The sequence below is a fragment of the Ylistrum balloti genome, unplaced genomic scaffold (genome assembly GCF_031769215.1).
Source record: "Ylistrum balloti isolate Yb309-2 unplaced genomic scaffold, AGI_CSIRO_Ybal_v1 Utg370282, whole genome shotgun sequence".
Lineage (NCBI taxonomy): Eukaryota > Metazoa > Mollusca > Bivalvia > Pectinida > Pectinidae > Ylistrum > Ylistrum balloti.
This window is the reverse complement of record NW_026782216.1, coordinates 195,150-212,769: the sequence shown is the minus strand read 5'-3', so window position 1 is coordinate 212,769 and position 17,620 is coordinate 195,150. Positions and strand designations below refer to the sequence as shown.

General features: G+C 30.9%; 1 protein-coding gene across 1 annotated transcript in view; it reads right to left on the bottom strand.

Moving 5' to 3' along the window:
• Positions 1–388: 388 nt before the first annotated feature.
• The window catches only part of LOC132552847 (pleckstrin homology domain-containing family A member 1-like), a 37,466-nt gene continuing 20,234 nt past the window's right edge, over positions 389–17,620 (bottom strand). Inside the window, exons 11-13 of the mRNA XM_060217038.1 lie at positions 17,294–17,374; positions 9,805–9,894; positions 389–3,263 (exon numbers count right to left, since the gene is read on the bottom strand). Of these exons, the coding sequence (XP_060073021.1) occupies positions 3,189–3,263; positions 9,805–9,894; positions 17,294–17,374 (246 nt within the window). The 3' untranslated portion in view covers positions 389–3,188. The remainder of the gene's footprint in view (positions 3,264–9,804; positions 9,895–17,293; positions 17,375–17,620) is intronic.

Sequence of the window (17,620 nt, the reverse complement as noted above, 5' to 3'; positions counted from 1 at the left end):
TGTATTTCTATTACCTTTTTTTCATACTTTTGTGAACTTTATCCAAGATCTTTTGCTTTAATCCCAAATTTCCAATATTTTTACTGAGTTTCCCTATGACATTTATGCAATCTTAAAAAGTGAGATTTCTACAAAAAATTTTGTTATAAATATCTACCTGTCCATTACAATTTACACCTCATCAAGATTCTTGTGTCCGAAAAATCCTCCAAAAGGTCAGTGTTAACAAAAATTACAATGTTCATAAAAACAATCAAATGTATTGTCAAGGTTTCATCAATCACAATCAAACAAAACACATTAATTGTTAAAACACAGCCACTGTCTCCAGAAAATTGTACAAACCTGGAAATGATTTTCGTGAAAGAAACCATTGGTCATGCATACACTTGCTTTAAAAAAAACCTTTATTTTGATTCTTAAAATCTAAGAAAACATTGACATTTTCACGAAATCATAATTCAAATTAAAAAAAAAGAAACAATGGCAAATTAGGAACAAATGAAAGATTCACATGGAGAATCCTGACCAAGTATAAGGATAATAAGACCCACTGTTCTAGATTGTTTAGCTACTACTTCATTGATGACATCAGCAGCTATTCTCTCTTCCAGCACCAATTAGACAAGGAATGCCCATGGAACTTCAGAAGACTTTTACATCTACCTCAGTTTGAAATCCATATATGTCAGTTGTATAGAGACAATAACAAATGGTTTTCATAAAACTTGATTATTGCTTAAAATATTTCTGACATAAAAAAAGATGAAAGAAAAAAGTGATATTCTGGAAGACTTGGTTGACATAAAAGTATGAATAATACATGTACAGTGTTCGCCCTCTCCTAAAACAGTGAATCAACGTCAGTCAACACAGACAACCAGCCAATGATATTGTCAAATAATGCTGAACATAAAAAATGTAAAAATTATAGCATCTATAACTTAAAATCCAAGGAAAATATTTATATCTTTACTCAATCACATATTGAGAAAGAGGCCCAAAGAGTCTGTATCACTCACCTATTAAATCAAAGTGGTATAATGATAAAAAAGAAATACACAGGACTTCTGTAATTATATATATAGAGTAAAACAATAGTATCTCCTGAGTGCAATTACTGTGAAATCCTTAATTTCTGCCGGGTTTTATTCTCATTGATTTCTTGGGTACTCTTAATCCATGAATTCATATGTCCATGAATTTTTGAAATAAGGAGAAGTAGATTTATATCCATGATATCATGTGTCATCAAATAGTATTATTTTGAAAAACCCATGAAAACTTAGTCCCACAAAAATATTTGATATTACAGTATAGCTTATATAATTACAAGTGATGATAGAAGGTTTGGAAGAAGGGCATCTTGCAAATATATAAACTATAATAACATTAGCTTTTATACCAACAACATTTTGGGCAATATTGATCGTGTATCCAGTTATATTGTGCAACATAGAGTAAATCCAGTCATGAGAACAGTCAAAACACAAAATGGTTGGCAAGAGAGTTGTGACATCACAATACAGCAGGACCAGCTGCAATTATAGTCTCATAATTACACTTGGTGCCTCGTTATATTGTAATGGGATGAGACATGCAAATGTAAATATACATAAATATTGACCATGATGTGAGGATTGTCAGCGCTATTTGCCCCTGTCCATCTTTGCTTCACCTATCGATTACTGTGATAGATTTTTTATCTCTAATTTGAACTAATATGAATTTAAATGGTTCTAAATCCTTGCATACTACAAGGCTAGAAAATTCAACGAGGCCTAAAATTTTATTTAGGGCTATATGAGGATTTCATTATATTTGACAACTAAATATATGTGACTTGATAGCTCACCAAGTGACTGGCCAATATGAGACTATTGGCTTCGTGGGACTTTGGAAGACATTACAAAACATTGTGACACATTTAACCTAATGAATGCAGCAATCACTTAATTTGAGTACAGTTTAGAGCCTTCAATTCAGCAATTCACAGCCAAAACATTGTTACTCTGCAAAGTATGGGTCATTTCTTGGAGAAAACATTATTCAAGCATTTAACATATTTGACCCTTGTTGCTTTTATTATATGTCAAGGTCCTCATTTAAACAAACTTGCAATCCCTTTCCTACTGTATTCTATATGCACAAAATCATGACCCATGGCTTCATAGTTCTCAAGAAGAAGTTATTCAAATAATATTCTTTATGCCTGGTAGACAACAGACATCAAACAACAACATAAACCTACAGGCTCTCTGTGCTAAAGACAATTTGTTTACTAAAATACCTGGTAATTCAGAATATGAGCCATATATTTTGAAAACAACAACAACTTGAGTATTTCATTCTGTGCAAAGAACTTTTGACACATACACTGGCCTAAAAGTCTACTGTCAACCTACAACCATTTAATCACTGAGAAAAAAAATGACACAATATCTTATCGGTAACCATTTTGATTCCAAAATAGAACTGGGATTTCCGGGCTAATGAAAGAAATTACCATATTTTAAAAAAAATTATCTGGATACCTTAACTTTAATAAAGTGTTGAAGTCGTTATCAAGATGTCAAAATTTTTTTTTAATTATTGGTTTTAATTTAAACCTAATTTTAAATCCTTTAGGTTAATAAAAGGGTTACTGTGGATATATTGTGATAAAAATGTCAGCATCAATCACAAGACATGATGTAATATGAAAGATTTGAAAATCAAAGAGTGAAAATTAGTTACAGAATGAGTTGATCTCAGAACCATTACACTGAAATAATATGCTTGCTGATATCAAGGAATTTTGAGTATTTTGAGAAGGGACCTAACTCTTAGACCAAAAAAACTCTTACTTAATGGAGAATGCTTTTGGTCTGAAATATTAAAAAAGTTGGAACTCTTTTGATGCTGTGGTGCCTTGATACCTTAACAAAATTATCAAATATTTTTATTTCACACCATACTGACATACTCCAATATGGTTTACTGTGAAACGACCTTTGGCACAGCCTTTGGCATCACATAAACAAAGAGTGGGCTTATTATGGTCGAATTGTGGATGCAACAAAATGATGTCGGACAATATCATAAATTAAGTTATACTTATGCAATGAATTCCTTTCAATCCAAAACTTAATACTTTCCTGTTTTTATCTTATAATGTCACTAAATATATTCTGTTTTTTATCTCACTTCTACCAGAGTAGCCAACTTTTCTTCTTCTGTCTTGTGGTGTCTTTGTCTGTTTTTGCTGCGTCGTCAGATGCACACTGCAAGACAACATGAGAAAATTATCATCAACAATCCTTGATACATTTCAATTAAAATACCATTTCATCCAGGCATAAACTTTTACAAATGTTGCATATTTAGTCAAGCATGCTAAAACAAAAACAAAACAAAAAATTCAATCAAAGTAATATGCATGCTACACCTATATAATAAAAGCAGAAATTATGCAAATATGTAAAACTAATTTGAAAATAATTTTGAGAGAGCTCTGTTGTTCAATTTGTCACACCACATGAATTTAATATCAAAATATTCATCACATTTATCTGATAAGTTTTATGTACGTACCTTTCAGAGTCCAATGTTTTTTGTTGATGCCTAACCCTGAATCCTGAATACACTTTTAATCGAAGATTTTTTTTGTACTTTGTTAGAAAATGAAGTGAATTAATTTCATGAAAATTAAGAGAATTCTGACCAAGCAGAATACCTGCTAGCATCAATTTATGAAAAATTGCATATATACCAAACAAAAACACAAAACTCCAGATGTTATATGAAGAGCTGGTTTTATTCCATACTTAAAAATGTATGCAAAAACATGTAAATTAATATACAATGAACCTGGGACGTTTCTTACTAAAAGATGACAGAGAAACTGACAATCATATTAATTCACACTTTGAAGATGAGACATTCCAAAAAAATCAGGGATTATATTTAATAAATAAATTTACAAATTTTCATTTATTCATATTTTTTTCTAAAGCAATAATGTTAGAACAAGATTTTCAGCTTGACTTATGATCATAAACACATTTTCATTACAAAACCATTTTTTCATCATCTCAAATACCACATCATTGTATCTTGATTTTTACACTCACCAGACTACACGGTACTGTTTTGATTTTTTAAACCAACAACAGAGCTGAAGAGAAATGCTGTTTTCTGATGTGTTAACTGATTAATTGAGTCCTGGGAAAAAAAGGAATTATCAGATATCATATGTATCAACCAATCCTGAAAGCGATAGATATTTCTTTCATCAATCAGGGAAAAACTTGCTTTTTTCATTGTTTAATCTGTCAGCCTGAGAAAAGTCTTCTTCTTGAAAGTAAAACATGACTTTTATCTTGTCTCTAGTAGATTTAATGAGATAACAATGCCACTAACAATATTTTTAGTACATCTTTTATATCTCAGCATGGAAAGTCACAGTAAGAGTTCACTGCCAACTTAGGTTAATGCAACCATCGATTTAAATTGCACTATAATTTTCTGAGCAAAAAATATTTAATTAATTGTGTTATTGGAGACAGAATTCTAACTACTGAGAAAGTTATCTTTGATCTTTCAAATGTCATTGATAAATTAATTTTCAGCACATAGCAATATGGCATTTTTTAAGAAATAAGTTTACCTGTTACATACCAGGTATGTAATTCATTTAAAGATCATTTACATTCTTGTTCAATATCTAGCCACACAAATAAATGGAAATTTTTCTATAGAAAAAAAACAATAGACAAAAAAATAAAAACAAATTAAAACAAACTATCTATACCACAAATTAATATAAATAATTACAATTATCATGGAAATTGCCAGTAAAATCTAGTGCAGGCTTATTGATAAACATATCAGGATTTGCAGTTTAAATAATAATGTACCAAAAGGTCAAAGTGCAAGCAACAGATGATTGTAAAATGAGTAATTGATCTGTTACAGGATTATAATAGCAAGGTAAAAATGAGATGAAAATGATGAACAGATTTATAGAAACAACAGTATAAATCATTCCTGTTGTTTTTAATCATTGGGTTGTAAACAGTCTGGCAATTGGAAAAAAAATGAAACTGAATTATTTTATTGTTTTAATTGGTAAAACCTCAAGTATTTGCTCAGTTAACAGATATTAATGGGAATCTTTACTAACTGTATGTAAATGGAAAATGTATTTTAGTTAAAGTTTATTAAAAAATGATGTTTAAGAATAAAAAAAACTGAAAACAAATGGTAAATGTTGATACTTCATCCAAAAATTGATGGCTTATATTTTAATTATGAATTAAAATTTTTGACAACAAATCAACAAAACTTCCAACACACAGATAAACACTAAATGTTACTAGTGTATTAAATATTTATCATTGATACACAAAAGCACAACATGAAGATTTACATCAGTTACCTCCCATTACACAAGGTTATCTAGATATTGCTGTGAAAATTATCCTCTTTTATATAAGGTATCAAGAAACTATCAAGTCTGTGTTAAACCCCAATATTTTTTAGCAAATGAAAAAACTGCATATAACACTGCACTATAATAAGCTCTCCCGCATTTTTTGTAGGTGTGTGTTGGATTGCTGGGCTTATTGAAGGATACATGTAGATCACTTCAACAAGCCAAAATCAAGACATCTGCATCGTAACAACTATGTAATATTTTGCTATAGGTCAGATTAAAATAAAAGAAACAAAAAACCTTCCTATTTTAGACGCAGTTTAAACCTTCTAGTGACTCTGATTTCTACTAAGAAGTTTTCAATAGCTGCTTTTTGAGTTAGCCATTTCTGGAATTGGTTTAAATACAACTATATATGAACTTTATCTGTTTTACAACAACTGTGAAACAGTTTTAAACTTTATTAAGCGTACTCACTCTGGTCTTTGGTAAATACATATCTGTTAATTCATGTGAAGGAATATCTGTCAACCTATGTGATCTATTAACCCATGTGATGAAATATCTGTCAACCTTTGTGATCTGTTAACCTATGTGATGAAACATCTGTCAACCTATGTGATCTTTTAACCTATGTGATGAAATATCTGTCAACCTTTGTGATCTGTTAACCTATGTGACGAAATATCTGTTAACACAATCAAAAAATGCTGATCTAAACTTTTTTCTTTCAACCTTGGAATACTTAGTAGTTCTGAAATAAAATAAACTTCAAATCCTGAAGACTGTGCCTCTTTGCCTCTCATAAATGTAAATAAACAAAATGTATGTGATATATTATACATGCCTAACATGCCTTCAGTGCAAATTTTGATACTATATATAGCAAAAACCTAATGATTATAATTACAGATGCTCTGCTGAAAAATATGTCTCAATTAATTTGAGGTTGTTATTGCCTACACTTAGTTTTAATATCAGTATAATTATAAGACTTAAAAATTAAGAACAGAAAGTCAACTTTACGTATCTTTATCGTGCAGCAGGTATCCCCCCAATAACCAAATACAGTTCACCAATCAGAAAACCTATAATCTTAAGCATTAATATCAACAAGATTTAACCCAGATAACTCTAACTAGCAATTTGACCAAGACAGAATAACTAATAATTTTAACCATTAATGTCACCGAGACCCCAACCTAATAATTTTAACCATTAATGTCACCGAGACCCCAACCTAATAATTTTAACCATTAATATCACTGAGACCCCAACCTAATAATTTTAACCATTAATGTCACCGAGACCCCAACCTAATAATTTTAACCATTAATGTCACCGAGACCCCAACCTAATAATTTTAACCATTAGTGTCACTTAGACCCCAACCTAATAATTTTAACCATTAATGTCAACAAGAGTCACAAACTGAGAATTTCAACCATGAAATTCACCAAGATCATAAAACTGATCAATTTACCAAGGTAATCATAAATTTTACCAAGATCCCCAAACTGATAATTTTAACCATTAATTTCAGCAATACCCCTCCAATGATCATCTTAATCATTAATGTCACAAAGACCAAACTAACAAATGTTCTAGAGCATGTCAGCTCCTTATAAAGATGCCAAATGTCACAGATACCAGCAGCCTGTGAATACAATCTGTTCCATATCCCTAGCTTTGTGAATTGATTAGACTGGGAGTTCCCACAGGAAACAACTCTTGGACAAAGGTAGATTTTTTATTATACATACAGTAGGTATGCTGTACCTAAGTTAATTACAATGATTTTTTTCTCACTTTTTTCAACTGTAAAAATTTAGAATTTGAGAGCCTAAGTAAGAAGTGCTTTCCATTATCTGGTCAATTGTGAAAGACAAACCAAAACAATCACTGATATACTAGTACAAAAAGGAAAAATCCCTTTGAAACTAATGTTAAGTCTATGGTTCACTTTAAAACAAAATAATACTGAAATTTCTAATGCTGATCAAATTATATCTTAAGATCAAAGGTATTAAAACAATTCTTGGTTTCTTATAAAAGTAATTTTCTACCAGAAAAAATTAGCAATTGAGTACCAGTAGTCTATATCATCTATCTACAAAAAATATAAAATTGTGTATCTATGATATACATACACATAATCGTTAAATGCAGACAAATGCATTGATTGATAAAAAAAAATAAAATTACACCTTATATTGCAATCAACAACAACATTCAAATTCAATGAGCATGACAAGAAATTAAAACTAATTTAACATTAAGTTCACATATACTTTCAATATATAAGCACTAAGTGATATAAAAAGTATCATATATATATAAAGTACTCAAAAACAAGTGAGACAGTCCAACATACACTAATTACATACATGTTCAACTTGAGAGTAATATTAATCACAAATTTTCATAACTCACAAAATTTCTAGCTATAATTTAAGAATTGAAACAAATATTTTTATCTATATTGATTACATTTAAAGGTAAGAAATTTCATCTTACATTTTTAATTTGTGTCTTTAAGTTAAATTAAACAGACATTTGATTTTTTTTAAGCTTACCTCTATAACATTTTAAAATAGTAATCGAAATAAAAAAGCAAATTGAAACATTGATAATAATGCCTAGAACATATCACTTTTAAACACATAATGACTTTTTAAACTCATTAATTGCAAAATCAAAAATAGCATGCTCAAAGCTTCAGTCAATGGGTTCTCTAAGCATGCTTTGTGTCACTATTTACAAACAATAAATGACCACCTGTTTGATGACATCAAAATTTGATCTTAAATATTTATTTTACTCTCATCAAACCATCAATTAGACTGTAAATCTTGAATGAAAGGAAACCTCTTCTAAACAAAATTGTTCACAGTTATAGTTACCTCCCCTTATATCCCTACCTGTATTTGTTTGTTTGAATGCTGAGTTTACCATCCTGCAAACAACCAGGGGTCATTCTGACTGTTGATTTCCTTTCAGAAGCGATGACTACCTCACTGAACAACATGCAAGAGGCTCGCCATATTCTATCTGGAGCCAATTGGGTAAAAGACACAACATCAACAGGGCAGTCTGTGACCCCTTTCCTGAGAAACACAAGCTGCCCAAGTTAGGGATCAAAGAAAACACCTTGAATTCACTTGAGGTTTAAAAATCTGAATACTTACTGATTAAGAACCCTCCTTTTCACCATTATTGTGCATTTATCATTTACTTTCTCAAAACTGTATTGTACTTACTGAACAATCAACCCCACCCCCCTTACATTTGTTTGTTACCTCCCTTTACTGCACTTGGTTAGGACAACTTACAATCTCTCTATTACACTAACGTAAATTTCGAACTATTTAAGACTTTTTTTCTCTAGGGAGTCAAACAGGGTTCCACACATCATTATACTTTGTTCATAATCTTCTATGATACTTAAGACCTGCAGAAAATCCAGAATATATTCTCCAATTTGCATTTATCTTTTGAATTTGCAGTCCATGAAAAAGACTCCACTCATATTTTTCATCTTATTTATGGATACACTATCAAAAATATATGCCAAAGCTTTGCCATAATTACTCTCTTTTCTCAGCTGAACATAAAATAATACATCTAGAGAATTAAATGTCGAATTTTTGGTAACTCAAGACTGGTTTTGCATACAATAGCAAAAATAACATAACGAGAAACAAAATCTATTCTACAGAAATGAACATTGCATTCCGTGAAATATACATTCATCAACAGAACAATATCAACATATACATGACGTAACACTACTGACAACTGACAAAATGGCACACATCAGAAACATAAGGTTCTCTATTTGTTTCATTGTCATTAACACAAGTTACCTGACCTAAGCTTTCCAAATCTTTTTTTGTTCAATATTACATAAATTTAGAATAATCAGTATCTGTCCTTCTTCTACTTTATTGACAGAGACACGAGAACTTGAGTGCCATAATAATTTTAATCGTAGATTACAAATTCTCAAGCCCCTTTAAGTAACTAGATAAGTCAAAACGCCAATTGGAGACTTATGCAACATCTAATGGTCAACAGAATGCATGAAAAATATAACTGCTTTTTCATCATATAATGGGCTTTGAATTAGAAAGAAATAACTTTTTTTTTTTTTGATTTTTTGATTTTTTTTTTTTCTTTTGATAATGTACTAAAATTGACTGATATTGAATCCTAACAGAAAACAAAAATATGATTTGTAAATACTGAAAAAATGTATCACTGATCTATGCAATTTTGTCTGTCTCGAGTGTCAAAGGTGGGAGCATATCACAAAAAACACAATACAAGGGAAATAACTAGGCAAAACATTCCATGCAGTAGTTGAAGCAGACGGTGAGAGGTCATACCCATTCTCCATGGGGATAAACTTTGGTAACGGGAAAATTCTCCATGTCAAACGCTTCTGATGCTGGATTCATTGGTTGGTCTCCTGACGTCTGTCAAAATAGAAAATTTCTGTAAATTTTGCTATCAGAGGGGAAGTTTCAGCGACTGAGGCAGAATTGCCAAAACCATGTGATTTCTTCTAGTAAACCTGGCACTGACCAAGTAACTGTGATGTGTAATGATATCAAAATAAAATGATGAATGTCAGTGTTAATATTTAAACAGTATATCCAAACAACAAAAGAATTAATATTTGAAATATTTTCAACAGAAATGTTTTTATCATATTTCATTTTCAACATCCTATTTTCATTTCCATGTCAAAAACTGTTTCTGATTACTTAAAAGTATAACAGAAAAACATTTGCTAACAATCTGTTGTCACGATTTACTCAATAAATACCAGTACCTATCACCAATCATCAATTAAACTTTTTAAAATCTTTGATTTTATATGTATGTGTATTCCAGCTGCACAAAAAATGGCCAGTCTCCAAAAAATAATTTCAAAATAGAAAATGATCATAAGACATGAATGCTCCTGCTGCCATCCATACAATATCTGCCAAAAAAAACCCCTAAAATTCTATAATGTTAACAATGACCTTGAAAGATGTTAAGGCATTTCATAGAGTGATGGTAGTGATTTAGGATGGTATATTGGATGTAATGTGATTCAGACAGACATGGGTTTCTCTTCAATCCCGTTTTTACATCACAATAAATGGCAAGGGTATCCAATGTAAGTTTGTAAATTGACCCATAAATGAAATATACATGTACCTGCTTAAATTTAGAGTTTGACCTTTGCTTGATCATATATAATTTTGAGAATTCATCTGAAAAATGTGTGAAAGATCAGAAATACATGATTTTAAACCAATGCTCATGTAGAGTAAAAAAAAACCAAAACATGCAAGCAGAAAATGTAGGTCACATAACAGCATCTGAAGCATGTTGTAAGCATCTTAAGCTTTGATCTATTAATTAGAAAAATGACTGTATTAATTGGCAATAAGCCAGATATTCATATTCTGTATCATTACCATCATCTACTATCTATTATCTTGTAATAAGCACGGCATCTCCCTGTTTAGTGTCAGAGGTACAAGTTGGCCCTTAAGATTTATTGAGGAATAAATATGGATCATGTAGAAATTGATAAATCACTGTGGAGTAGGAAAACAAAATGATATCCAATAGGGGAGATAACCAGGTTAAAGGGATGTAACAAAGACTGGTCACCACTTATTCTACTCTCTGCCAAGACTACACTCTATCTTGCAAAGACCAGTAGCCATCATGGGAACAAATTCCCATCTATGTTTAAGCATACCCTATGAAGATGCATATTTAGAGCAGAGTTGTGAAACAGTCCTTTATATAATGGAGAACAGCCCAGAGGGAGAGTGACATAACTTGGAGAAGAAAAAAAAGGCTAATCAAGGGAGGTAACAAGAAAAAAACAGGAGAAATTACAAAACACTGGGGAGGTAGTAAGATTATAGAGGGGTGGTAACAAGGTAAAACAAAGGTGGTAACAAGGTAAAATTGGGGAGGTAACAAGGTAAAACTAGGGCGGTAAAAAGGTAAAACATACAAAATAAGGTTAAGTAACGATGGTAAAAATAAGCGAAGAGTCACACAAAAGTTCACACAAGGACCATATCAGCTTAGTAGAGATTAACTCTCCTATCTATACTGTCTTATGCTGATTTAAATACTTCAAAATTAGAGCGATCCAAGATAAAGTGCTTCAGGAAGCCATATTGGTACAGCTAAAAATATGTATTCATGTCATTATGAATGCAATAAGATGATATCTATCTTTATCCAGAAGCCATAAAAGCTTTATGCAATATGGATTTTACTAAACTGCATTCATAAAAGCATAACTATTAATACAATCTCAACATAGAGACAATTACTCAATGAATTGCTATCATTAACCATAGAGACAATTACCCAATGAATTGCTATCATTAACCATAGAGACAATTACCCAATGAATTGCTATCATTAACCATAGAGACAATTACCCAAAGAATTGCTATCATTAACCATAGAGACAATTGCCCAATGAATTGCTATCATTAACCATAGAGACAATTGCCCAATGAATTGCTATCATTAACCATAGAGACAATTGCCCAATGAATTGCTATCATTAACCATAGAGACAATTGCCCAATGAATTGCTATCATTAACCATAGAGACAATTGCCCAATGAATTGCTATCATTAACCATAGAGACAATTGCCCAATGAATTGCTATCATTAACCATAGAGACAATTGCCCAATGAATTGCTATCATTAACCAGAGACAATTGCCCAATGAATTGCTATCATTAACCATAGAGACAATTGCCCAATGAATTGCTATCATTAACCATAGAGACAATTGCCCAATGAATTGCTATCATTAACCATAGAGACAATTACCCAATGAATTGCTATCATTAACCATAGAGACAATTACCCAATGAATTGCTATCATTAACCATAGAGACAATTACCCAATGAATTGCTATCATTAACCGATCAAAGTTGGCCACAGTATATCTGGCAATTTTTTGTGAAAGTTTACTATGCATTGTTTGGCAATGGAAATAACAAAATGTAAACATCCTGGTAATTAGTAAAGACACACGTGTGCTTGAATATCATCAAAGAGTGTAGTTTTTTTAATTTGCTCACCTGAAACCTCTGAATTCAACTTGACAACTTTTTAAGTGACAAAATATTGATCAAATGTTAACTAATAAACCAAGATAACTTTGAGAAAAATTGAGAACTTAAAAAACAATGAATCAAAAGTTGGTCAAGTTGTTATATTATGATCAAGTCAAGCTTAATCAGGAGATTTTGAAGGATGCTATCTGCTAGGTCCTCTTAGTGTTTGAAGGAAGTGGTTCAGAAATATCACACGTGATCATAAACTAGTGAGTGATATATACAGTTCATGGAAGAACAAGTTTTATTGTGACTCATTGATATATTGAAAATGTTGATATTTAAGGAATTCTACTTTTTTACTATTTTTAAAGGTAAAATAAATGATAAAAAACTGATACTTTGGAAAAGAACAAAAGGGAAAAAACATTTCACAATTTCCATGAAAGATCGGACTCTTAAGCTTCCTTTAATTTTTTGTATAACCATAAAACAAATCAAGAAAAAAAAAAGAAAGGAAACTTCAAACTGTATAAAATGTGTACATTTGTTATCAAGTTATTATTACCACCAACAAAATAACTTTTTTTGAAGATGGATTTTTACTATAGAGAGAGAAATGAAGTATTTCTTCCATCAACTGCCAATTCTGTGAACTGAAGACTAGCTGTTTCTATGGAAACTAATGACAAACAATACCTGTTACCACCAAGACTCTTAGATCATTGATTCATACACATAGCGACGCTTCTTACTAGCCTGAAAATAGTGCCAGGGTTATAAATGGTAATCAAATGAAATACAAGATCAAAAAGAGGTTGAATGGGCCTGTATACTAATAGTAATCTTACCTCCCTAAACTTTGAAGATAGTTTGTCAAATTCATTGAGAATGAAAGTAGGACTAGGTCTTACATCATATAAATGACTCTTGGCCTTTTGGTTATTAAGAAGAAGCTTTTTACTGTGAAAGCAAATTTGAACTCATCAACCTAAGAAGCAAATATCATAATCCTGGAGATCTCTGTTAATCTGCTTATTTAAGCATTAAAACCCATTTAAAAGTTCTAACTTTGAAAGTGAGCTAAAGTCAGTTAATACTACTTGATACAATGCATTGCATTATTCAAGTATGATACTTCCTGAATTTAATAACCCTAGCCAGCATTCTATATTATTCAACAGTAGATGTTTAAGATTTAACATATTTGGCCCCTGTGACCTTGCAAGTGGCTCAAGGTTATTTATCTTTTAAAAAAGCATCAGACAGACTTTCATTCTAAGAGCTAGCTATAAAATTAAAAACCAATGATTTCATATCAAAGAAAATTTTTCACATTCTTTTACAAAGATTTAAAGTTAAGATTAAGTTGGTCAAAGTCATTCAACAGAGCAAACTTGAAAACCCTTATCCATGTATGCTCCAGATGCATGACTACAGTTGTCCTTTATCAAATAATACATATCTATACAAACTATAATATAAACTTGCCATTATCAAAAGTAATTGCCTTCTTTATTATCATTAAAAAATCATTGTTATGGGCATTGTCCCAAAATCTGTTCCGAGATTGCAAGGATAAAGAGACCATGGTCAAATCCCCTTTCAAGCATTTTGTCTCAAACAGGAATCTTTCAAAAATCTATATATTTCTATTTTAATTTTTCATTTTCCTTTCTTCTTTTTTACTTTCTGATTATTTATTCATAAAAAATATCAATCCCTTAAGCCAGTCAATTAAATACTGGTCATATGAATATCAAACAAAATTTTACAATACTGAGTTTGAAATATGTTGATTCATAAACTCTGCTGAAAAATCAGTATTTATCACATTCATTAAATATATGCAAATATACTTTAAAAAAATTCAAAGACATAATTTCAACCTAAAACAATCAATATTTCAATAATTGTGCTCAGTGTTCACAGGCGGAGGCTCGCACATGTTAGATTGCTGGATCAGAAAAATTTCATATGGAAATGATACAAGGCTTGACCTGATCAAGACAGGCAAATGATGTAAGGACAAGATACACTTACATGCTATACTATAGTCTAGTAACCTGAAAATGATATAGATAAATCATAAGTTTACCTCAAGAAGGAAGATTTACAAAACTAGCACATTACATTTTGTTTTCATTATTGCTTAATGTTGATAAAATATTTGACATCTATGTAACAATGCAGTCTAGGCAGTTTATGATTTACTTAAAGGCATCATTCTTTCAGCTATCTGTTGAATACATAGTCATGCAAATTTCTACTGTATACAAGCCTTCAAAACTGTTTTCTGCAAAATTTTCTCTCAAAACATCCAGACACAGCTAACTGTAAAAATTTCATTTTTAAGGAAGTCTTTTTCCAATCAATTTTTTTTTTTAATTTTTGTAGAACGAGACAGTGGAATAAAACTGATGAAATAGATACCTCAATATAGGATGATAAGACTTAATCATAGCTAATTTCACGACTTCTGTGGAATGTTAATTCTATTTGCTTCAACTTTTGGTAAAACTGCAAACATTTTAACTATCTAAAATAAACACTATTACAGTTGTACATTTATGACTTACTTTTACTTGAAGGCATCATTTTTAGGAATTTTCTGTCGGCTATCTCCTGAATACAAAGAGAGACTTGCAAAATTCTACTGTTAAAAAGCCCTCAAAATTGCTTCCTGTTGAAATTTGTCTGTATTCAATAATATGAAAACAAACAGTTTACAGCCTTCTTATGCAGTTAGAATATAACATTTAAATACTACTGCCTGGAATGATGCCGAAAAGTAGAAACTTTTTCAAGAAAAGGTATTTTACAAAACTTAAACCAAATATGAAATGGCAAGCATCTAAAGTCTGGAACAAGAGATCCCAGATCTTAATTTCTTCTTTAAAATTTGGATCTTTTCCCTATTTTTCTCTTCTCTCCTCTGTTTTTGCTGTTACTGATTCAAACTCTGAACATTCCTTTGCAGAAAAAAGTTCTCATATTTAACTGCCGAATCCAAGATGGTCACTTGTCCACAATTTTGCTTTTCTGATCAGTCCCATAATCAAACAGGCACAACAAAGTACCAAGGGAGTCTACATATGAAATTTGAGAAAGATCCATCCAAAATTTCTCATAACTTTCAAAAATCAAATTCAAAGATGGCTCCTATCAACCATATTGTTTTTCTGATCAGTTCTAAAATCAGGCATAAATAGAGACCATGAGGAACCTATATATGGAATTCGAGAAAGATCCATCCTGTATTTCTCAAGCAATAGCAATAATGAACATTCTTTGTTGAAATCCAAGATGGCCAGCTGTAGGACATTTTGTTTTTCTGATCAGACGAAGATCAAACAGATCACAATTTTGGAAGCATACATATGTAATTTGAGAAAATAGCCTGTATTTCTCAAGAAATAGTGATAACAAACTTAATTGTAAAAATCAAAGATGACTGTTTGTTGGCCATTTTGTTTTTCTGATAAGATCCAAAATGTAACAAGACAACAAGGGACCAAGAGAAACCTACAATCTGTTACTTCTCAAGAAATAACATAAACAAAACTTGGTTACGGACAGACGAACCAAAGACAAATTCTTAAACAAGTCAGAACATTTGTGTTTCATGATTTCTCAGCTTGTTACTGTTTTAAACACCTGTTGAATGCAGAAAAAAATCACATTCATGTACTGTTGTACAGTGGTTGTGAGAATGACTTTTGACATAACTTGTGATCATAACATCTGTACAGACCAGGATAGAAAACGTTATTGGACAGGGAAATATCAATATTCTTACCCCTCAAGACCAGGTCTAATTAAAAAAGAGGGAAACAAGCCTAATCAAGACTGCCCCTTGACAAAATATATGGAAAAAATACTTCTCATTGTTTCATATACCAATAATTAATGCAGTTATTGTTTTTCTAAATTCAACATTCCAATTCAGTAATTTTTGAAAATTAAATAAATAATACACCTAGTCTTCAAAATCTGCTGATTTTTTGTCTCACATTAAAAAACGATTAAAACATAAAAGCTCTGAGTGAAAGCTGTTAAGAGAGTTAATCTGTAAGGGTACTTTAGTTATAAGACTACCACATAGATAATAAAATACTAACTTTTAGGACACCCTGACCATGAAGTCAGGGCAAAGCCTGGATATGACAAATATCACATTTCTGTACTATATATATAAAACAGAGTAATGTAAAAATTATTAACATGAAAGATCATTTTAACAAATATTCATCAAGAAAAAATTTACAACAATTACATAGTCTTAAAATTCATCTGAAACATTGACTCTTGTGGCCTTCAAATAACACTCATCTTGCGATGAAATTTCAATTGTTTGGTTTTTTTTTTCGCAAACTTTCACTTTACTTATTGAAAATTAATGACAACATGTTTAATTTGTCACATAATTGGGGATCAAAACTGAAACAACTAAATCTGAAAGACACTTCACACCTTACATCATTGCCATGGAACTCATCAACATTTTAGGATTGGTGTTCTGGACTCGCTTGAAAGAGTCCTACAATACTAACTAATTCACACCTTCCTGTTGCTGTGTATAACAAGTAAAAGTATATACTGGGGTAGATAGTAATTCTAAAAGTCAATTAAACAAGTAACACTGATCTGTTGACAGACAAAAAATGGCAAACACAATAATAAAAATAAAACGAAAAAAAAAAAAAAAATGAACAGAAAAGGTATTATGACAAATTAATCTATTTCTTAATAAGTGTAATGGGTGTGAACATACCTGGACCGAGTTTTCTGGTTCTAGAGCATATGTCTTCTGTATAGCATCAATCCAACTCACCATCTCTTCAGGATTATCACACTGAAACAGGTTTACACCACTTAAATAACCTTTATATATGATCAGCAACCTGAGAGACTTAACCTTCACATGGGACTGAGAGCAGAAAAGATAAAAAAAATAATTGCTCCAAAAACAATACTAATGTTGTAATGGAAATTAGTTAAAACTATGTACTGGTCATTTTAAAATAAAATTCAGTAAATTTAGGGTATTGGAACTTAATTTTTTTTTAAATAGTGGCCAAAAACATTTATTGCAATGTTA